This window comes from Anopheles arabiensis, chromosome 3 (genome assembly GCF_016920715.1).
Source record: "Anopheles arabiensis isolate DONGOLA chromosome 3, AaraD3, whole genome shotgun sequence".
Taxonomy (NCBI): Eukaryota; Metazoa; Arthropoda; class Insecta; order Diptera; family Culicidae; genus Anopheles; species Anopheles arabiensis.
The window spans coordinates 27,613,352-27,636,255 of NC_053518.1; the positions used below are offsets into that span (position 1 = coordinate 27,613,352).

At 45.2% G+C, this 22,904-nt stretch overlaps 2 protein-coding genes across 5 annotated transcripts in view; one reads left to right on the plus strand and one right to left on the minus strand.

Annotated features, from left to right (window-relative positions):
• The first annotated feature begins 6,619 nt into the window (after positions 1-6,619).
• LOC120904114 lies at positions 6,620-11,963 on the plus strand. 2 transcript variants are annotated; one of them, XM_040313886.1, is made up of 5 exons: positions 6,620-6,718; positions 6,794-6,984; positions 7,068-7,212; positions 7,308-10,318; positions 10,410-11,709. In XM_040313886.1, the coding sequence occupies exons 4-5, from the start codon at positions 10,237-10,239 to the stop codon at positions 11,663-11,665; spliced, it is 1,338 nt and encodes a 445-aa protein (XP_040169820.1). In that variant the 5' UTR covers positions 6,620-6,718; positions 6,794-6,984; positions 7,068-7,212; positions 7,308-10,236; the 3' UTR covers positions 11,666-11,709. The 2 variants fall into 2 exon arrangements, with proteins under 2 accessions (XP_040169820.1, XP_040169819.1); XM_040313885.1 differs by lacking the exons at positions 6,620-6,718; positions 6,794-6,984; positions 7,068-7,212 and adding an exon at positions 11,724-11,963 and having other exon boundaries at positions 9,551-10,318; positions 10,410-11,643.
• Positions 11,964-14,304: 2,341 nt separating this feature from the next.
• The window catches only part of LOC120902201 (protein vestigial), a 47,751-nt gene continuing 39,151 nt past the window's right edge, over positions 14,305-22,904 (minus strand). For all 3 annotated transcript variants that reach the window (XM_040310758.1, XM_040310757.1, XM_040310756.1), the window contains exon 8: positions 14,305-16,293. In XM_040310758.1, coding sequence (XP_040166692.1) covers positions 16,244-16,293 — 50 coding nt within the window. In that variant the 3' untranslated portion in view covers positions 14,305-16,243. The remainder of the gene's footprint in view (positions 16,294-22,904) is intronic.

A 22,904-nucleotide genomic window follows, 5' to 3' on the forward strand; every position in this document is an offset into this window, starting at 1 on the left:
TTTTCTGCTCGGTTGATGTAGCCTTTCTGTAGGCTTTTTTGTGCCGAAAGAATAAAGAGTTATACCGAGTGGAGGAAGAAGTTGTGATCGATCGCTTTAAAATACCCTTCCACTGGAGGGTTGTGCAATGCACAATTGGTGTGTGTGTGTTTAGTAAATGAGCTCGTACGTACACAGGTAAAAAAAAACTACAAGAAAACTTTGATAAACACTCATTTTTCTCTGCCCGGTTTACCCCTCGCGCCCATGTTTAACATCAATTAGGATTTGTTCCCTGTGTATGATGAAAAGATAAGTCACACCGACAGCTTGAAACGAAAACAACCTTCGCACGCGAGAACCGATTACTCTTCCGCCGGAGCAGCTCTAAAGAAGACATCGTCGTCTTGGTCGCACCAGGCGCCGGTACCATCATTAATCCGACCGACCGACCGCCTTAAGCCGCCGCGTCAAGCTGGCTCAACCGAGCGTGGGGATAATCGCGTGCTGCTTTAAACAAACCGAACAAATGAGCCTCATTTGCCATTCCCTTCCACCTCCGTTTCGTGGGAAGTTCATGGGGAAGTTGCCGTATCGCGTGTATCTTGTTAATTCTAATAGAAATTGATGTACATCACTTACTCAGACACCTTTTGGGTGAAAGCTACCAGTGGGGAAAGGTACAACACACCTAAAGGGCTCGATGTGTGAGCAGAAGACGATCATCATATCGCCCTCGTTCCATCAGTTGACACCTTCTGGTTGGTGGTTTGTCGTGTCGTGTGACTAGCACGACCCAGGAAGATAACGCCAACTTTTGGAACCCCACTCACACGCCTGTTTCTGAGGCAATCGTCACAGATGTTCAGTGCGAGCACGATCGCGTGCGTGCGTGTCCGATCGTTGTCATACGCTTTCCCTCCCCCCGTTATCCCTCGTGCTCGTTTGCTCGTCTGTTAAAGCATCATTATTTAATAGCCACTTACGTCGGTTTGGGAGTCTTCCCGAGTAGCATGCGCCCAGTCAACACGGCTCGCGTCTTGTGGGTTTATTTTTGTCAAACCCAATTGCTCCCACCACAGCTCCTCCCATCGCTTGCAAGAGGTGTCAAGAGGTGTAATTGATCTGTGACGTGACTGGCACGATGGCTTGTGGGCGAATGGGTCGAGTTCACACGCGTCCCTCCAGGGAACCGCTGGCGCGTAATGTTTTCCAGTAACAAATTTACAAAACCATGCTGTTGAGCGTGTGTATCGGAAGTGAGGAATAAAACGGTGGTCTACGAGGTATAAGTTTACCTCATCAGCCACCAAACGCAGGTCGTAACTTTGATGGCAAATATGAAACGGAACGAAAATCAGAGTTGATATGTGCGTTGCGGACAGTTTAATGTGGTGTATGAAGCTCATTCATGCGTTCAGTAATATGCAACAATACAACGAATAGTGTTGGTTTGCAAACCACATACATTGGTGAATCCTCATGGGAAAATGGTCATATTGAAGTGTGACAAATTTAACAGTAAATGCCTATTTTGGCGCATGTACTTTAAACTAATACCTCAAATAGAGGCGAACCTTCCTATAAGCCTAAAGAGACCTTAATCTGAAGTTTCATGTGCTTCTTCTTCTTCTTTTTGGCACTACAACTGCTGGCGGTCAAGGCCTGCCTGTACCCACTAGTGAATTGGGCTTGGCTTTCAGTGACTTTTTGTTACCGTAGCAACAAAAAGGATAGTCAGTAATACGTATGGGGGCAAGGTCTATTCGGGGCTTGAACCCATGACGGGCATGTTGTTAAGTCGTTCCAGTTGATGACTGTACCACCAGACCAGTTTCATGTGCTAGTTCGCTTTTATTCGCAACTGTTATTTGCATTTATAATTGTTGTGGTACGTATCAACGGTGAACCTAAAATGTACCACATACATTTACGCGTTATGTCCATAGCAATCATATAATGATGTTTACTGTAAAGAAAATAGTCCATGCTCTGCAATCAAACGAAGCTGCAGATGAGACTATAAATACTTGATACTAGGAACACTTGGTACACAAAGTGGGATTCTTCGGCTTATGGTACCCCTAAACCTTCATTAAAATGGGTTTCTAGTAATTTCATATATGGCTGAATGTTATTGAAAACCAATCTCATACTCATACTCAGTACTAAACTTTGGTACGATTAAAGAGAATGTTTGGAATAAATGCTGGAGGCATTTTCATTTGCATTGTTTGATGTATATAAAAAAGAACTCGTTCAAAAGAGGTTTGAAAATAATCAAATTTAAGAGCTCGAGTATTGATACATTACGAGTATAACCATTACTAGGACATACTTAGAGTTGAGGTTGTCAAAATTATTAGTGAGAACTGGGATTGATTGTTGAAGTAGATTTGAAATCATCGAAATAGTTTTGGATATTGGTATACCTTAAGGCTTCAAGAAGAATAAATCTGCCGCTGACCACAAACCCTCTTTCATGTACGTTATTCGCAATGTCCCATAACCCATTCAATTAAGAAGACCCGTGTTATAATACTTCTAAGGTACCATAAATCATTAAATATTAACCAACAAGAATTGTACGTTGAAGTTCGCGAAAACTATGCTGTTTCTGCACCCAAACCAAACCCAACCCATCTCAACGCAACTAAACCAGCCAACCAAGACCCGAACCAGGCCACACCAAGCGCCGGACCAAAACGGAAGTAATTGCGGTAATTAATTGTGTTTTGATTAATTAACGATTAAAGTCAAATACACTTTGTTCGGTCGGCTGGACTTTTGATGAAATGGGAACACGACGTCGGCACTCGGACACACCGCTCGGATGGACGGGATTGCATCCGTTTCGAGCGCCTGCCAAGCCGACCGACCGCTGTAATGGGGCTGCAGAGTAGCCCGGGATAGTCATTACCCTGGAAAGGGGGCTGGAAGAGAAGGGGATATGACGGGCAATCGATTTAATTACGCAATCACTACCGGCAAGCCAGCCACCGGTAGCAGCGAACGTCGATAACGATCGCGACCCCAAAGCGCGAACGAGCGGCCATTCGGGAAAGCTCTTTGATTTCTACCGACTGCGCGAGCTGTCGAATGTCTTGAGAAAACAATCAACCATTATGACCGGCTAGGCCTGGAGGCCAGGAAAGCCCGACAGGAAGTGATGGGGTGATGGTACGGACACGGTCCAGCAAATCCCGCCCGATGGGAGAGCTGCGATGTAATTAGTTCAGGCCCATTCCACAACCGACCGAGAAGCCGCCAGCCGCCGCAGTACGTCATGCGCGTCGTGCACTCGAAGATCCGTTTGGTCCTGCCAGGAGGGAGGGCCCTTCTTCCATAGTTTAGTATGATTTATTCGCGTGTAAAACCTTGGTAATAATTTCTCCCACTTCTTACTGGTAATAGCTTTATCCAGTTGTTTTGCAACCATTTTCACACAAAAGATCCTTTTTGTCTGATGCCCATAGGATAGCCTCCAAACGCTAATACCCATCCAAAGTTTGAACAGCGTCCACCCAGTTGGGATCTGTAGAGGGTGATTTATGCGAATCTGCTCCAAAACCACGAGTCGCTCCCACCGATTGGAGCAGGTTCCAGGGAAAAAAGCGCCCAGCTTCAGCTACTTGATATCGAATCGCATAAATATCAATTAATAACCGATCGATCGAACGCTTTTGTGTGCGCGTTTTTGTACTGTCTGGCCCCACAATAAAAAAAAAAAAAACGCTAACCACTGTTGTGGGTTTTGGAGGGGTTTTGCCTGGGTCACGAGACCCTCGCGCGCTCATCCCGCTCATTTCGGGCTGTAGGAGCATGAGCCACAACCAAGAAACAACGGGCTGAAATTTATGACCCATTTGCAATCGATTCATGTCCTCATTTAGTCACACGGTTCACCGCGATCGAGGCTACCACACGGGTGCGATGTCTTTTTTCGTAAATTCCTGTTTAGGGGTGTTGTTCTTTTTTTTACTCGTTTCTTTAATCGAATCTGCTGTGCCTTTTTTCCAATCCTCTGCTTTCCACTTCCCAGCGTGTCCAGCTCTAGGAAACGTTCGCTAGAAGAGAACTACCCAAACTACCCCGTGTGAAGAAGTTTGTAGTTTTGTATGCAAGTCGTTTAAGAACAGCGCCTGATAGCTCCCTTATTTACGGCCCTCTTACACTCCCATCCCTACTGGATCGCATCTTTTTTTTTTCTCCTTTCCACGGTGGATGATTTATTAGATCAAGACACCAAGCCCGTCACGTTGCCAAGCCTTCTCTCTTTGTGGTTCCTTTGCTCTTGGCTAACCTCTTCCTACTCGTGGCCTCTCCTCTACCGTATTGTTTGTTTGGTGTGCTTTGTTTGTTTTAACCTCCTTCAGGCTTTTGCCTCCGATCGTGTTCTTCCTACTGCCCAGGAAACCTCCGCCCAGGAGGAAAGGAGCAGGTTTCCATGGAATAGGCTAAACGCGTTTATGATAATGACCATCGAAACTTATTAGACACACATGTCTCTAAATTAGACACGATCGACACAATCGATCGATGCTGTGATTGTGGTTTGCGTTGCATTCGGCGTAGGCTTTTGGCTGACTTACATGCGAACGGAAATAGAGCCATTCGGGAATTTTAAAGAAGTTTTGCAAGGAGAATAGAAAAAAGCCACCTCTTTAACCGAATAGTATAAAGCCTTCCCATTTCTAGGAAGTGGAAGATCACAATACTGTATCTAGAAAACGCACAAGAACCATAACTTCTATCGGGGTGCACCGTATCGATCGATTTTTCCTGGTAAATAGTGGTGGCGACATCATTTATCTTGGTCTAACTCGTTCATCTTCGTGCCCGTTTGCCTGTGCCTATAGGACCAGGAGTGCAGGCGTCTCCCAAACCATAATCCCAAAAGCGCCCGATCGGTCCATTGATCTTACAGATTCCAGATCGGCCGCCGACGGTGATCTATTTCGTAGATAACGCCACGGTCAGTGGAATTGGGCATTGATGCTAGCTGATCGGGACATACATTTGGGTCAGATTTCTTCGAACTCGTCGGCTAGAAGGAAATCGAATGTTTGGTGCGTGTGTCCGTATGGTGGTACACATCCACAGCGATGCTCCCGGCGATGTCTTCGAACCATTCGAACACCCGCCAACGGTGGACACGAACGAAATATTTAAATTATGTAATTAATGATGTTTATGAATTTATTGACAATTTACTAGGAATTTATTGATTTGCTGCGGGTGGACTGGAACGCTCAGCTGGAAGCCTGTGAAATCTCTAGGCCTGCAAGATCTGGGCTGTTCGGTTCCCCATTCCTCGCTTAGAAACCCAGTTAGTCCATGAAGTGATCGCCCTACGCGTGATTTATTTGGCGCTCAGTACAACTGATTTCGTGCTGGCAATTGGGGTACACCGTTTGGGAACAGCTTCTCACCAACAAAGTGCTTTATTCCAGTGAAATATTGCACCGATAATTAAATGAGCATCAGGGAAGGACGGAAGAGCAGTGTGTGTATGCAGGACAACGACGTCGTGCAACATATGTGACGATATTTGTCTTGTCCCATCCCCGCAAACAAGCAGTTTAGTTTCTGGTGGCGCCCTACAAAGACACACAAAGACGAACTGCCTATTACACTTCTTGGGTGAGCGCCGAACGAAAAAGGTCTGCCGGAATTAATATGCTGCCTGGAAGTAGCTCTACATACGGCTAAAAATAAGCTATTTGTGTGTTGCGGCTCTGCAGTCACACAGCAATTCGTCATTGTTGAGCGTTCCCTCTGCGTTGTGTGATTTATTTCCTCAGGTTTCGGTTTTGATACTGCGACGAGGCTAATATCTACCGAAAGCTGACGCTAGTGGTTTTTAATTAGAGCCAAATGTTAATGTATTTTTCACCGCTCAGCTCAGTTCGGGCCCAATGGCACAGCTGATTCGATCACACCGCACATGATCAATCCCGGTTTGGGAAACTTTATCCACAAAAGGCACTGCAATGCTTCCCAGGCGTGTTGGGCCGATCGAGCGAACGACGAAACAAAACAAAACCCCCATGTCAAGTTTATTGGTGGCAGACCCCGATCGATGAAATCAATAAGTCACCCTCCAGTTTCGATCGAGAGTGAGCCGGAATTTAAGTCTGTGCCACAGATAAATGGCACCATGGAGTCGAAGGAGAGTCCTAAATCTTGCCTGCGACTGGTTTTTTTTTGTTGGGTTCCAGCAAAGGTGCAACAAAGATTAGACAACGAAGGTCCAGTTCCTTCCGAAATTGTGTGCTGTATGGGACACCGGCATAGCCGTGCATCGTTTATTCTAATGAGCTCCAACGATTGTTTCGGTTAACTCTTGCTTGGATCATCACGGTTAGACAGTCCGGTGGGAAGGATGTGCTGTTATTTACGAGCGTTTTGACGGAGGAGTGCTTCATGGGAAACAAACACACGAGCAAGATAAATTTTTACCCACCCAAGATAACACATTTCGGATAAGGGCTGAGATTGTAACGGTGAGCACTGAAATTTAAACGGCCAGTTTGACAGCTAAACGTAGTCGCCCGGTAGCCAAATGTCAGGCGGAGCGCATTCTTCGACCATGTTGTCAAGCAGGCTTCGTGTTTGTTTACGTTGAGGCGCGCCTAGTATTGGAGGAAGCGAAAGTGTACGGTAAACTTTAATAAATAGTTTATCGCGTTAAAAGATTATAAAATTAACCAATACTTTACATGAGTCTAGTGTCCCAGTGTGTACAAACATAGTTTACTTTTCATATCTGCTTCATTGCAATATATCAACTCACTGTTTACTGTCCTTCCAGAAATTCTGTATCTTGTTCGGATCAACGGAAAGCACCACGCAACAATAGTAAATTGTTCTATAAAAATCCATCATAGTAGCATCCGCAAGCTGAAGCATGCAATCCCGAACCCAATCGTCTACCGAACCGCACAAAAAAAAACCTGCTAGAACAAACCGCGAAGAAGCAGCGGTCCAAACTCCCAAACAACCGTTCGTATCGATACTTATCGTCGTCACGTTGTTATTTATTGCAAATCGACCGGCGGGAATTATATTTTCGGCATTTTTCGTAGTAATTTTTCTCGTTTTCGCACGGTCAATTAAATGGGACACAACCATTTCCCGAGCGCAGGCGAGGATAGTAGTGGAGGAATGAAGAAGAACCCATCGGTGTGTTGTGCCCTAACTCGAAAACGGCTAAAAGGCGACCAAGGCGAGGTATGTATGACACTGTTTGAAACGGGAAGGAAACATAGTGTGTGTATACAAAAAACTGAGTCGCTCGCTAAAGAAGTCCTTCGTTCATTCCGTAGCCTCCCGTAGCCTTTCCTGCTTGCCGTTCGCCGGGTTCGCGTTTTGTCGAGTCAATCGGAACATGGTTCCGTATGGTGGCGGCATCGGTCTCAAAAAGGCTGCGACTTTTCCCACACTCTTGCTCTTCACCAGTTCTGGGATGAAGTACAAGAAACAGCGAAACACAAACTAAAACGACTGGATCGACATAAGAGTAAGAGAGAACGCGGGAGAAGGCGCGCGCGCACTCCGAACGCTTTGAGCCGCGCCGTTCCCGGGTTTCGATGATTCTCGAGCGAAAAAAAAAGCGAAAACATACACACCAAATCGCAGATAAATAGATAGTGGTGAAGATAGACGCAGGCGAAACACGGTGCCCGCGCACGGGTACGTATGGCAAGGGAACGGTGCACGGTGCGATCCGGGACGATTCGCAATAGCCAGCGATCGAAAGTAGCCGAATCGCTCCAACCATCGAGGTTGTGCGGTGCGGTGACACCAGCAAGCGAAAGGAACCAGCAGCGCAAAGTGAGATACCGCGTCCTGGCTGGCATCCGTGTCCCATTGTGTCGCGCGGGAGTGCCCTTGTCTTGTTGACCTTGTCCCGTAGCTGCTGGTCGGACGACCCGCGGGGTTCCTATTTAACGCGTCGTGGTTGCAAGTTGAAAGAGATTTGCCGCCGTCGCATGGTGCTGCTGGTGCTGCATAACGAAGCGGGAATCAATTTTTAATGGCCTGGCGGCGTGCTGTTACGAAAAACAGGAAAGCAATGCAACGGTGAAACGGTAAGGTATTAATTAAAATATGTAAAATTTTAATTGCTACAAAGCAGTGCGGTAAGTGCGCGTGTAAGGTGTGAACTGTCATCAAGCGGTAAGGGATGCGCTCGTTGGGAGCTAATTTACATTTAAACCCAACATCCATAGTACAATGTTCTAAACCATTTCTGTTGCTGCATTACAAATTCTTACCGTTGGAAAGGTGTGCAGCGTTCGAAAGTGTAGTATGTTGATCGATGTGTGTGTGTGTGTGACGAGCGGCAGCGCAACAAAACCTTCATCAGACACCGGACCACGTTCTACCGAGAACCGAAATCTCAAAGGCAGCGGATGCGCGCGCGCGCCCATACGCGATGGCGGAAGGCATTCGAAAAATGCTATCCTGCTGCGTTTTTTCCACTCATCGTACGCGTCACGATTATTGATATTTACAAGCGCCTTGTCGGGGGATCCCGCGAACGCTTACGTACCCGAGCATGAACCGGGCAAGACTCCATGCCCGGCCGCCTATGTGCACGATAGTGCTGTGCTGGTTTTGGTTTTGGCTCTCGTCGACTACGACACACACACACACACAGACTCGAACGCACTGGAAACGCGATGGCCACAATCAATCAATATCATCTACTGCCGTCGCCGTCGTTCCGATTGCCACAATGATTAATCTAATGTTGTCACGGAGCGCCGTGCCCGCGTAAAGACTTGCGCACTGATGCTGGACCGACCAGCATACCGACGGACGGCGACGACGACGACGATATTGTTAAACTCTGGCAAGTTCGTGCTAGTTGAATTTTTTCTGACCACCAAAAAAATTGAGATCTCGTCCGCGCGAGCCCCGTTATCGTTCTAGGTGCCAGTTGGCTAGTTCGAACAGAAGGGGATACAAGGAGAGCGTTCCTAGCATACCAGACTTCATTCTTTCCTAGCGTTGGTTGAAACTCTCATCCACACAACATCCCCTCGTTTGCTCGAGTTTAAAAAGTTGGCACTTCCAATCCGATTCGCACTAAATCGGTTCGATTAATAACCATAATCGATAATTGGTTCGAGCCTCCATGCCATGAAACTAATGGACGGCGATTAGCAGAGCGTACGATATGCTCGGCACCGGTGCCGAAACCTGTCTGTCCGCTTCGCCAGTTCCAGCCGCCTGCCAAAAGGCGCCCTTACGAACGCGCCCAGAACACACATTCCATAATCCATTTTCACAAACACCGAACTAACCCCGCGCCTCGACTCTATGGTGGCGATCAGTTCGGTCATTCTCGTGGCTTAAAAGCGGGCGGTACGCCGCGTGTCACCGGACAGTGCGTTGTCCGTCCGTGTGGGGAGGAAGGCGGCTACATCGCTCGGGAGGATTGATATTTGGCAAGATAATTCAAAGATTTCGGGCGGCATCGCTTAATCCTGCGCCACGCTGTACGATGATAAATATGAGAGAAGGCAAACGCAGAACGTGCGTGCGAAGGTTCTTGTTTTTTTTTTTTTTGGGGGGGAGGTGGAAGATGGCATGGATGAGGTTTCAAATATTCTACATCCCCACGCCGTGGTGTGACACCGCTTGCCGCTTACGGTTAGCGCCGAAGTAGCCAGATGTGCCGCTCGGCTGCGGTTCGCGTCGTTCGCAACTTTTCTTAATGATGTCAATTAATGGGTGAAATATTGCAGCGATTTTAAAAACTCGTGTTGAGCGAATTGTATTTAACAGCTCGCCTGGATGGTGCGGCTCCGTGAGCTGTTGGGAATGAGCGCCAGGGGCCCCTGGCGAGCATGGCGTTTTCCCACGCTGATGTTTCACTTCAGGGCGCATTATTTGGATGTTGTAGGAGATTATTCAAATCATGCGGTATGATAAAAAAACTCAAAGCTATATGCCTGTCCCTTTCCAATTGTCCACCCCTGACCATTCACCCTCATAATAACGCAGAGTCATTGGCTGCGTACGTATACCGGTACACCGCAGCCGACTGGACAGATGCTGTCATTCTACTCCGTTGCCATGATAACCGTCTAGTATCCCGCGCAAAATGCTCTTCCACCCGGCCGGAGGGGAATTAGTTGGCAGTGGCCAAGCCATTCATTTTCAGTACGTCAAGTAGTTCAGTTCAGCTTCCGTGTGTGGGTCAGAAATTTCGCGAAGAAAGTGTTGCTACCACCGGCAGGCAAAATGTTTGGACTAAAGGCACGTGACACCGCCAAGTCTGCGGTGCATCAAACTACGGCAAAGACTGAGCGGAAGCCGCTGCAGGGTAAGTATTATGCTTTGGTGCAATTGGATTAGGGCGCATCGATTGCGACAATATTAATGGCGTCCATTTTGGATTTTTTTCTTGTGCGCAGATCTTGACGTTAATCGGAGTCGCTATCATAAGCTTCCGTCCAAGGATGGAGCGATTGGAGAGAAGGGGCTCTTCGCCTCCGGCTTCAAGGTGTACGGAGATGGAGAAAAATGTTCCCGCAAGACAGCTACGGCTTCAGCAGACACGAAAAAGATGACCGGCCAGAAAAGCGCACTCCAAACGAGCCTTGAAGGGAGTAAGGACAAATCTTTACCCATGAGTGCAATGGCACAGGTTACGTCAGGCGAATCGCTCGTAGAACAGCTTGCTAAGATCCGTATTCAAAAAGTGCCAAAGAACAAAGAGAAGTGTAACGATGAGGACATTGCTAAGCAAGATGCGCCGACGCCACACTCGGAAGACGCTAAAAGCGCACCATTATGGGACATAACTAAAACGCAGGAACCAAAGCCTGCTAATACGGAAGAGACTATCGGTACAGGCGCGATTCGTAAGAGCTCCATCTACGAGCCTCGTACTGCGCAGGATAGCGTTGTTCGTGAGCTGAAATCCTTTCCATTGAACGCATTGGCTGCTGAATGGAAAGCTTCTTCCGTTGCAGTCGAGCCTAACAGCAATACCATTGCTACAGCTGACAGGCCTGGCTCGGACAAATCTCCGGACGGAACGCAACCTATCCCAACGTTTTGGGACTTATTTGCGGACGTTTGTCCGGACGTGCCGACGACGGGCAGGAAAATTGTGGGCCGACGACAGTATTCACCAGTCAAGCCAAACCACAGCCGTGCATCGACATCATCATCATCGCACTCATCCACATCCATTTTGGGCGAGCTGGATGATCGGTCGGGTGAGATTCTGCGCTACCAGCGATACAAAGAGGCGCGCCGCCGAAAGGCGATCGAGGCGATGCGTGTCGAGCAGGAGCGTCAAAAACGCATGCTCGACGCACCGGCCATCCCACAGCCGAAAGGGCTGTACCCAAATGCACCGATAGGTGTGAAGGATCAACGGCAGATGTCGCCGCCTACTGTTGCGATTGCTGCTGAAACCTATTCAGCCAAGAACGGACCCGGTGCAAATGGATATCAACGGAATGGGATGTGCAACCAAGTTGCAGCACCGTTGCGGGAAACGAACACCATAGCAACAGGGCCCATTGAACGTTCCAGTATCTGTATTTACAAGTATCCAACACCGCCGAACTTTCCCATACGCTACGAACCGGCCGAGATTTTGAAAATGAACTACCAACAAAAACATACCGGCAAAGGGTATGGTGACGTGTTTTGGTAACACAGGTACTCCTTTTTAATACAGCTAAATGTCTTCTTTTTTTTTGTTCCATTTTTAGTATTCTGAAAAATCAAGTAAAGTCAAGGAAGTGACTTTGAAGATTTTTTTTCCCCATTTTTTCTTTTTCTAATATGGAACATTATTCTTATTGTTACATTATCTTATTGAAAGCAATAGCCGCAGTACGAAACTTCTGAGAATAGCAACTAGTTTCGACAACACTCGGTATCTAAATGGGAACAGAAGATTCCAACTATTTGTTTTTAATTATTTCAATAAATTTGTTTCGCAAAACCAACTGTTCGCGACTGATGTCTGTTTCTCTTGCCTAAACTCCAAACCCAATACGGGAATGTGTTCATAAATGTTTATAAAACGGGTCGTTGACTTCAATGTATGCGCTTTTTGTATGCAAAGCGAAACTTCCTCCAAAAAAATAACTTTTGGAGTCTCCATGTCTACCATGACACCGTGGGAAGATGCCATTCTCAGAAAACGGAAAACATTGCTGCCAAGTGGTTTTCGCATACATTCCCCAAAGTGCGTACCCTGCAGACTACGCCAAAACCCCTTGCTTAATGGCTTAGCAATCAGTTCATAGGAGGATGATTTGCCTTGCTGAGCCCGATGGTTCCAGCTCATCATACGCACACGTTCAGCAGAAAGCAAGTGGAATGGAATTTGGTTCTTTGCAAAGAATGCATCCTTGGACAACTGTCTACAGTCATTTGTGTTGCTCGCAAATTGTATCTCCATTTATCTACTTGTGTAGCAAAAAAAAAGTGCTATAAAACCATCAGTTAATGATAAATGGCCACCACGGGCCAACACAACACATGTTGTCTGCGGCGAAGTCAACAAGGGGAGAAGGTAGCGGCAGTTTAATGTGAAGTTTCGTTTTCCCCGATTTAAATGTGTTCTTTGATTTGATGCCACAGACAACTTGGCTCATCTAACATGTTCGTACTAGTCTGGTCACAATATTTCCAACGGACGAACGACTTGTTTTTTGTTGCGCTACTTGTTAATTGTGCATATTGCCAAAGAATTCGCGTCCCATGTTCTACAAGCGTCCCCGTCCGGTGATGTCACAAAGGCCCTCCGCACATTAACACCCTTTTACTCGTGGAATGAGATGCAGTCAGTAGTTTTTGTTCGAAAAAATGCCACGGGGTGTGCAATAATAAAATTTGATAACCTAATCGTTACGTCCCCGCGCTGAATGGGTGGGAATGTGCTGGAATTGGTGCACTGGTTGCTCTTGTTGTATCGCACATTAGTTCAGGCCCTGGGTGGAATCGTGATCAACGTGAAAATCTATAATGAGATGTTGTTGGTAACCATCCGTGGTGTAATATTTTGTCCGTTTTTTTGTTGTTGTATGTCACATTTATCCTGTCCTTACGGGTGTGACTGCTTCCTGCTTCCTGTAGCCCAAAACCAGAAACGGGATCGTAGAGGACCAACTCTATTCCGCCACAGTACAGCAAACACACACGCACACACTCATACCGCTGACATGCGGGACGACGTGCCGTTCGGTGTTCGCTACGCGCACTCATGCATGCCTGCCTGCATCAAACCGCGGGACGGTTCACCCAACCATAATTAACATGTTTTGGGCAATAAATCAGTTTTTCTGACATCTGACAACGCATTACACTTTATCAATTAAACGAGTATTAATTTATATGGGAATGCGGTTTCTGTTCAGCGGGGCGGATGCTGTGCATATCCTACTCCTACAGGAGTTTAGGTTTTTTCCACTTTTGTTTTCCTTTTTTGAATGTTCATTTTTTCTACTCCACACTAGAGAGTGTATTAGCTTGGAGTTGTTTTTTTCTCTCTCTCTCTCTGTTTCTTCGCGATCGATGTTCGATGGGAACGCAGATGAGGCTATAGAAGGGATCCTCGAAGGGACACTCGACGGCACCGAGGGCAGGACACCAACCTGCCACCGGAAAATGGTACAGAAAAATGATTAATGAGCGGATGAAAGGACGCCTGGTGGCCGTATCGAATGGGAAAGGTTGTTCCTTCTTCCCGTGCACTTCTCTCCGCTTAATTGGAACGTTTGTTGGTGCGACTGAAAGATTCTGTGCAGCAAATAGACATGGTAGAGCACTGGCGCTAAGCGTGACAAAACATTGATGAGAGTCTGCTTTGTGTTGATTGTCTTGAGGATGGAAAAGAGGCACCAAAAAATAGAGATCTTCTTAGATCAGGGGTCTCCAAACTACGGCCCGCGGGCCGCATGCGGCCCTCAAGAGCTTCTAATGCGGCCCACGATGACTTTGCCAGAGTTAATATAAATATTACGTTATTATGAATTTTTAAAATTAAAATGTATTTTTTACTTTTCTTAGACAAAAATCTAGCTTTAGTAACACGAAACTGTACATATATCATTGGTATTTTATTATAAAAACGAGATTTAAACGTTAACTCAACAGTTAAAGGTAGCGTCAAATGGCCCTCAACATAGTTATGTTTGAAGCAATGCGGCCCGCGAGCTGAAAAGTTTGGAGGCCCCTGTCTTAGATCGAACATGCCTGATGGGGGGACTCTTTGCGATTTTTTAAACACATTCAATAACACTTTCGGACATTTACAGAACAAAGCAACAGTACTCGAGCATCTTCATTTCCGAACGTCTTTTTCATTTATTTCTCGTTCTCATATACTTGCACATTTTGGATGAGTGATAATAGTGATTGTGTGTTTGTGTGTATATATATTTATATGTATCGTTGTGTGTGTGTGTTTTGTGAAAGTTTAAGTTCGAGATTGTGCCTTTTTCGCCCTTCTAATGTTAATATCATCGTTTTACATGTTGTTCTTCCTGTTTTTTCATCGCTCCTGGTTATGTACGAAACATTAGTCAGAATTTAATCAATTTGCTTATGTTGAAGATGGTTGGTTCACAATTAAAATAACTAAACACACTGCACGTACCTTCACCCTTTCTAGAGATTGATTCCGTTCTGTGTACATTGTTGTCCTTTTTTGTTTTTCTTCAGACAAAAGAGACAAATTTTCAAACATACATTCGCGCTCCAACGCGTTTAATGCTGTGCGATGCATTTGACAATGATTCAAATTCACCTTCCCAAACAATTACTATTGTGGTGCAATGATTCATGCGCAAGCTCAGCTAATCATAATGAACAATTCTTCGCTTTTTCTTCTCCTGTTTCTTTTCGCAGCTTGTCCGCTTCATTACTTACAAATTGCTGTGTTGGTTATACCGTGGTAAAAATAACATTAAATTAACAAACTTGTTTTCTTATTTGCTGTTTCGTTCATACGCTTATCGTTACGGTACAATTTATCATATGTTTGTCTTGTGTTTGTCCTGCTTTATTTACACAATCGGCTCTTATGTTTCCCATGCATCACATCACCGACACAGGGTGTGCGACTTAATCGAAAAGAAATAAAAGGAAAAAAAACATCCTAACGTAGATTTTAAAAAGCATAAAAACTGACTCACAAAACGGTGCAGCGAATGAATAACTCTTTCTGAAAAAGGTGATTGCTGTCGTGTGGCCCCAAAAAAGAAAACAGAACAAGATTTGAGAAAGTATTTCATTCACCATTATATTGGAACAAAATCTCACCATCTCACCCCTAGAGTAATTTCTACAGATTTTTCCACCTTTTCGCTTCCCGGCTGCCGTGATGCACTGGTAAGAAGAAAAACAAAATAAAAACACACACACACACGCTTTTTAAAAATATGCACATTTTCACGCACATTTTGGTTTGCTTGTCTTATTGGTTCTATACCACATTTCTATCGCCTAGCTTAATGATTCATGCCTTCTTTATGTCTTTTTTTCTTTCTTCTTCTTCAACTTTCGTGATGATCGAGCTCATTCGATTTTGATTATACATTTCTCGGTGCGTTTCTTTTTTCGCTGTTTTTTTTTTCTTCTATTTTGTTCTATTATGCTTATAACTACTAACACCATCATTTCGTCGATACACAGTTCATCAGGATTTTTTTGTTGTGTAAGGGTTTTTTGTTCTTATTCTTCTGCGCGCTAGTCGTTGCTAGAATTGTGCAAAGATGTATGCACACCTTGAGGCAATCGTAGGCTCGAGAATCCTATATATTCTTTACATTCTACTATACACAGCGATTGAGGGAAGGGGAGGGCACAAAGAGACAAAAGGGATTTCCACTTGTTTAAAACGAAACTGGAACGGAGTGAAGTGTACACAATAAGGACGAAACGGGTGCGCTTTCCATTTCGTTCTTCAGTCGTAAGAATTTCCAACCTTCGCTTCGCTTTCACTACAACTTTACGTCATTTCGATGCTTTCCTTCACTAAATGAGCCTGGTCTAAGCACTGTTGTTTTCCAGTTGTTTGTTTGCCGTTTGTACCGAAAAAAACACGCCTATCCTGTTTATTCATACTCTGCAAGGGTGCATCGTTGTGTACATTTCGTATGCAGCTCTCCTGTTTTGTTTTTTGTTTAAATGTTTTCCTCCATTAAATGATAGTTTTGTAACTGTAATGCCTTCGTCGTGTTGGTTATGCGTGCAAAAAAGGTTTTGCATCTTTCACTATCTAAAACCAGTACAAATCCTTCGACGATTCCTGTACTTGTGCTTCTAGTCCTGTGAAGAAATTGGCAAGAGAAAAGGTATACGGTCAGTACAATTATGACACCATTTGTTGGGGAGTATGTACTAGTATAAAATTTGAATGTGTACAATATTCAATTAAATGGATGGAACTCAATGAAAAAAAAATGTTTTCTGGTCATTCTGCACATTTAAAGATTCAGATGATAGATAACACTTTTTTGTGTAAGCTGTTTCAATGTTTAGAAAATTATTGAATATATTATTGATTATTCTTATATTTCTGATAACTATGTTGTTTGACAACTATATCTTGCGATTGTTGATTAATGTTGTTAACTTTGGAAACTGATTTGGAGAATAGTATAAAGTACAACAAAAAATGATGTGACAACTGTCGAATTCCCCCAATAAGACGAAACCCAATTAGAAACATCAATCACCATTTAAAATATCACACATTGGGATTTTTTGAGACAGTCCAATAGGAACAGATTTTGTTTACAGTATGAACCATAAATGCACTTCCCACTAGAGGGCGCTGATCGTTAGCACTTAATTTACTAAACAACTATGCTAGGGAGAAACTCGCGTTCGTTTGATTTTTTGGATAGGTGGATTCTATTAAAAAAAACATAGTTGAATGAAATTTTTACAATAGCATTTTCTCTTTTTTTAAATGCTAAATAATAGTAAATAGTAAACGAAAGCCCTATTAATTCGGAATTAGATACGTCACCCTGGTTACTACCACAACAAGATTACGCATACGCACGAAATATAACCCATCTATAACCTCAATTACAATCAATAACATTTTATCACCTAACCTCCGCCCAATGTCCTCCAAAAGGGGCAACTCTACATCAATCGAATGTAATATCAAAAACCCTGGCCTGCTTCGTATAAAACTCACACGTCGCACGGAAGGCTCTCCTGCTCCACGCCCGAACCGTTGGGTAGCTCTTTATGGCCTACCCTTCCATAGTGCAGTGCAGGGGTTGCACCATCACTTATGCGCCAACATAAACACACACAAGCCACCACCACCATGCAACGAAGGGCGTGTCCTCGCGCAAAAGACACGGCAGCAAAAGCGTCGAAAGCAAGCAACCCCCTTCTTTGCAATTGGTCGAACGCAAAGCCCGTAAATTATTTATTTCCTTCCCCCATCGGGCGACGGACGACTGCTGCACCACACCGTCGGGGGCCTGGTCTGGTGCAAATGTTTCCTTCCTTTTGTGCACTTTTTGTGTGTTTTGTGTTTGCTGCTCGGACTATCGAAGCCCATGAAAAATGAGCATAAAAGGGAAGAAAAAGAGAAAGGGGGAACATTTTGGGAAGTTAAGCAAAACGGCCCACGAGGGGAAAAAGCCAAAGTTCATGGGTACAAAACTCTGTGTCCATCGAAGTATAGTGTAAACCTTACAACACAAAACTCTGGTAGCTTTGATTATGGCTTCTGGTCTTTCTGGTGTCGCGGGTGAGATGTGTGCCAGCCAGCAAAGCCTACTTACATCGATCTATCTTATGCTGGCGCGCACATAGAACGTTGGGGCCTAGCCAAGCGGCAAATATATTCCATTAACCAAATTAATTGCCGACGCTTTTGCGTGTGCCGGAAGGTTCCGAAATGGCTCCCATCAAACATCTCAAACTCTAGCCATTGCCCCCCGTTCTCCGGAGCGCGTTTGATGTGGTATCAAAGTTATAGTAAAAGCAACCGTCCTCCTCCCCCTTCTAAAACCAAATGAATAATTGCTGCAATTTCGAACCAAATAATAAGCACGAGAGAAGGCAGGCAGGCCGAAAATGAATTTGGGTCGCAAGAATTACCTACAATTTTTCCTTATTTTTCTTTCCACCCCGTGTGGGCTTCCGGTTAGGAAGGAAAGGGAGAAAAAAAACTTGGCACAAATGAGCAAAACGAAATTAGGTGGACGGGGCTTACAAGAAATGATGCACATTAAATTAAACTACAGTGTTCCACACGCTTAATTCTTCGACTCTTTGCAGGGAGGGAAGTAGAAAAAACACTCCCTGCATGCACACTACTTGTAAAAGAATTTTTCTCATAATTTTCGTAAAACTTTCCGTAAATGAGATTTTCCTTTATTTTCCACCACGTTCGTCGTTTGCTGCTTTTACATCTCACCTCACGTCCGTTGCGTTTGATATGATGGACAGGAAAATTATTTTGATGGACACCCGCAAATGGGCGGCAAATTTCAAAAGCCACCAAGAAGCTACAGGAGGGGAAATAAAGGGATTTTTGCATAAGTTTATTTTTTTCTTATTTCTTTGTGTTCTTCACGGCATTTTTCCTTTTATCTTTGGTTATAAATGGTCGTCATTGGCCGATGGTTTGTCTTTTATTTTATTTTATTTTTTTTGGGGGAATTATTGCGTATGGAAAAATGGGGTGAAAAATGGAAACCCTTTTTTCTCTTTCTGTGTTCACCAAAAGCAAAAGCGGAATGATCTTTAATCATCATGATGAAAGCTTATGAATTTAATTGTAGTGTCATTTATCTGCTGCAATATTTCTTATGCAAATACCGTAATGCGGAAAGTATTGTAATTGAAATGAAATGAATGGGCATAAAGTAACTCCAAAACTGGGAAGTAGCATCGATCGCTCATAAATTTACCACATACCCAAGCAGCTCCAACGCTCTTGCTTATTTTGTACAACCTAAAGCTTAAAAGCATAGCTTTTGGAAGACCCCCTTACCATACAACACTTAGTGCATGCAGTGTTTTGATTTTAGGGTAATTTATGACCGCCCGGAGCGACCGACTGCGATTATTTTTGGTCGGCGGCCGCTTTTGAAATGCTGAATGATTTAAAGCACGAGAGCGCACACGACAAAGGAAATTCGAGTGTAATTTATGCTGGCGCAACACATACTCGAAGAATTAATCGATATTAGTACAAAAGAGGTTACAGGTTGGTTTCATTGCTGGGAAGCGATACTATCGTACAACAGCCCGTAACAACACTTCCAATGCCGTAAGGACACTAAGGACTATGGTCCCGATCCTTGCCGTTAACGTGTTGTTTGACCACAGAGAGAGAGAGAGGGAGAGAGTGTGTGAATAGCTTACAAATCATCCATCACACATACGCACTCACACACTCAAACAGAAGCCTAGGCTAGTTCCCCCACAATACAAGGGCTCGCACATATAACCCCATCTTACTTTCACGCAACTGCCTGTACTGGCTAACACGGGCCAACACCGGCCACCAACAGGAAACCAACGATGAATACGGTTGACGATACACACAAAGGGCCAAATTGTCCTTTTTGCAAAAGCAGAGCAGCACACCCATGGCAAAAACTTCCTGGCTTTTTGCCCTGGATATGTGTGCTCCTTCTTCTCCACTCCAGAAAAGGACACCCCGACAGATCTTCACACAAACACACAGCAGAGAGCGAGAGTGGCGCAGGGAAAGGACGTGGCAGAAGTTTTCTTTCATGTGTCACATAAATTTTCCCGCTTTTCTTCTCTAACTCACCTCCTCCTCACCAGGCGAAAAACAAGTATTGCGCATTGCGTTCGTTCTACATACGGGCAAAGTTCCACGGGCCTCGGAGTCAAGTGGATCAACGCTACACGAAACCCCTGAACCCTCGGGGGATGTCAATGTGTCTGTGGGTGTGTGTGTATATGTGTGTTTCCTGGGGGATATATTAGTTTTCATCGTTGTGTATAATCTGTGGATCCCTTTCCTTCACTTCACTCCGCCTTTGGCGTAAGGAAAAACGGACAATACAAGGACACATCAACAGCACGGAGCGAAACCCGGCTTCAGAAGAAGCTCCATGGGACGTCCCTGGCTGGACGGTCGTCGTCCCCCCGCTTTACTTTGCATCCTGGGTCAAAGTTTATTCATGATGGGAAATGGAAAATGCAATTATTTATGTCCTGATGTGTGTTGCTGCCTTCCCGCAGTCCCACACAACAGCCCTGTCGTATGCCTTCTCCCCTCTCTCAACCATGTCACTTTATTCCGTGTGCTTTGGTCCTTCAGTTTCTTTTGCTGCCAGTCCGAGAACCAGTCCGACAAGGACCAACTTTAGATCAAACAGAGAGTCATAGACACAACACAGCAACTAGCAACGCTTTGCCTTTGAGTGTGCTGATAAGGATGACTTCATGCGTTCATGTGTGTGTGTGTGTGTGAATATAAAGTACTGCTTTGTACTTCTTCCGAGTGAAGAGTCTTCTATACGGCAGAAACCCCCGTTCGGTGATATATGAGGACAAAGTTTTGTCACCACCTGGGCATGCCGTGTCGGGCGTAACATTGCAACTTTAACGCACCGCTTGTCAGTTGGCAATGCACGTACGGTAAAGTGTTGTAAAGACGAAACAAACTTCCCCAATCAAAAAGACAGATGAGGTCTGTCACAGTTGTGGAATCGAAATAATATGCCAACTCAATACTTATTAAATCATAATGCCTCCTCTCCTCTCATATTCCGTGTTTCTACATCAACACCAGTACCAGTCGTCTCCGCTTCAAAGCGTACCCGCGCACAGCAGCTGTCAATCCCGAAACGCTTGCAACTTTTTGCTTTATCTACTTATTTGACAGTTTAGCAGTTTTATCTGCTGTCAACAGGCGATTACCTGTCACTTCATCTGCTCTACAGAGAAGCATAGAAAGAGAGAGAGAGAGAGAGGCCCGACCCGTTCAATGCTGCGGGTCGGCTTACAAGTTAACACTGACCGCATGCCATCCATCATAATGACGGCCAATCATACTCTCGTGTCCGTGGAGAAGATGGAGCAGCCAGCAGCAGCAGCATCCGAAGGCCCCATCACAAAGTTGCCGCCACCAGAAAAGCGCCGAAAAAGCGCCCGACTCCTCAACTATGCCCTAATCGTGCCCGCTGATGTCCGTCCAGAAGCATTTATGATAATTTATGATGGAAACGTCGGCGGACGGGCAAACGTTCGTTCCTCATCCGGGGAACTCATCGCCCTCAGAAAGGCCGCCCTACCATCGCAATGCTGAATGTTATGTTTGATTTGATCGGTTTTCAGTGCTTTTTTTACATTATCGATTAGTTAACCTTCTCCCTTCCAGTTGGGATGGGATGGCTAGAGCTAATGTTTCGGCGGCGGTGACGAAAACGGCAAAGCAAATGCATTCCAAAGCCCAATTTCGCTCGCCACATTCTCGGCCGGACCGGTGAGGTGAAGTTAAAACTGGGTCCTGGCGGCGGCGGCTTGCGTGTGTACACACCACACATGGCACACACCGACACCGAGAGTGCCTTAGGAACACTCGGCACTGAGGCAAAAACCCCCAAAACCCTCTCCTCAAAGAAGCAACAACAACAACAGCAACAAAAAAACCAGTAGCGTAGAGATGTCATCGGGAAATCTGTCGCGATCGACAACACGACCGAACCTGACGACGGCAACGACGACTACGACGACGACGACAGCGATGACTCCCGGGTTGACATTCCTTCGATTGCTGCCGACCGGCCGGACCATTCGCGACGATATATGTTTGCTCTCGCGCACTTTTCGGCGCAAGGTTCGCGCCAACAGCGGGACGTAGAACACGTACAGCAAACAAACACAAAAAAAAACCACCACCCCGCATCTCGTGATCTGCTTTCAGCCAGCACTCACTTTCGTGCACTGCTCCCGCTGGTCTCTAGAAAGAGGGGTATGGAGGGATACCGTTTTTTTTTTTTGGTGTTCAAAGCGGGCGATTTTAGCTTCATCGTATAGTCGCGCCGCGCTTGTTTCAAATCGCATTCCACACATTCCGCTGCCAGATTCGGCACTGCGTATCTTCTGCGTTAGCGGGAACAAAACACACCACAGAGAGAGAGAGCCGCGTGTGGACACCGAAAATAAGAAGCGCGTGGTCCGTCCGTCCGTCCGTGTGCCCGTGTGATGATGTACCCTTAGAGCGAAAAGCTAAATACATGTCCATGTCCCTTTGATCGTTTGGTGCCACTCGGTGACGAGCCGGTGGTACGTGTACTTCGAGTGCATTAGAATAAGAATTCGGATGGTTCAATTTAACAGCATTGCACTGCTAAAGTATGGAATGTATAGAGAGAAAGAGGAGGATATATGCTTAGAGGATTACCCTGGTGGCATGCTTATAGCTAAGGGTACTGGAGTGGTTCAAGCTTAACCCTCCTTAACACGGACCAACCGCTAAGCAGAAGAGCATTATGTTCAATTTTCCTTTCTGACCTAAATATTTACGTAACCCTCTATGGGAAATGTAGTATCAAAGAGTTAAAATCAATATCTTCAAAAGCCGGTCATGTCGTTCGAGCACAAACTATTACAACCACAAGGCAATAAATATCGGTAGATTGCATCAAAACAATAATTTCAATCACAATATCCAATAAAAAAAAGCCCTTTGCGGCTTTGTGATAACGAATCAAGCCGGTGGTCATGCTGAGTTTTACATCTCATCTGCATCGACAACGTCATGGTTCCGTTTGTTCCTGCCGACGGCCACTGCAACACATTATGGGCCTCAAAGACATACATGGACAAGCGCTTAATTTATCATTCGAATGACTGGTACACATCATCATCAATGATGTTCGCCCACCCCACCCAAAACGAACGACCCGAGATACATGTTT

What these genes read in the sequence shown, in the direction of transcription:
- LOC120904114 (XM_040313885.1), top strand. Translation starts at nt 10,237, where the DNA reads ATGTTTGGACTAAAGGCACGTGACACCGCCAAGTCTGCGGTGCATCAA. An exon ending in TGAGCGGAAGCCGCTGCAGG is followed by an intron (nt 10,319 to 10,409) that starts GTAAGTATTATG and finishes TCTTGTGCGCAG; the next exon opens with ATCTTGACGTTAATCGGAGT. An exon ending in CAAAAACATACCGGCAAAGG is followed by an intron (nt 11,644 to 11,723) that starts GTATGGTGACGT and finishes TTCCATTTTTAG; the next exon opens with TATTCTGAAAAATCAAGTAA.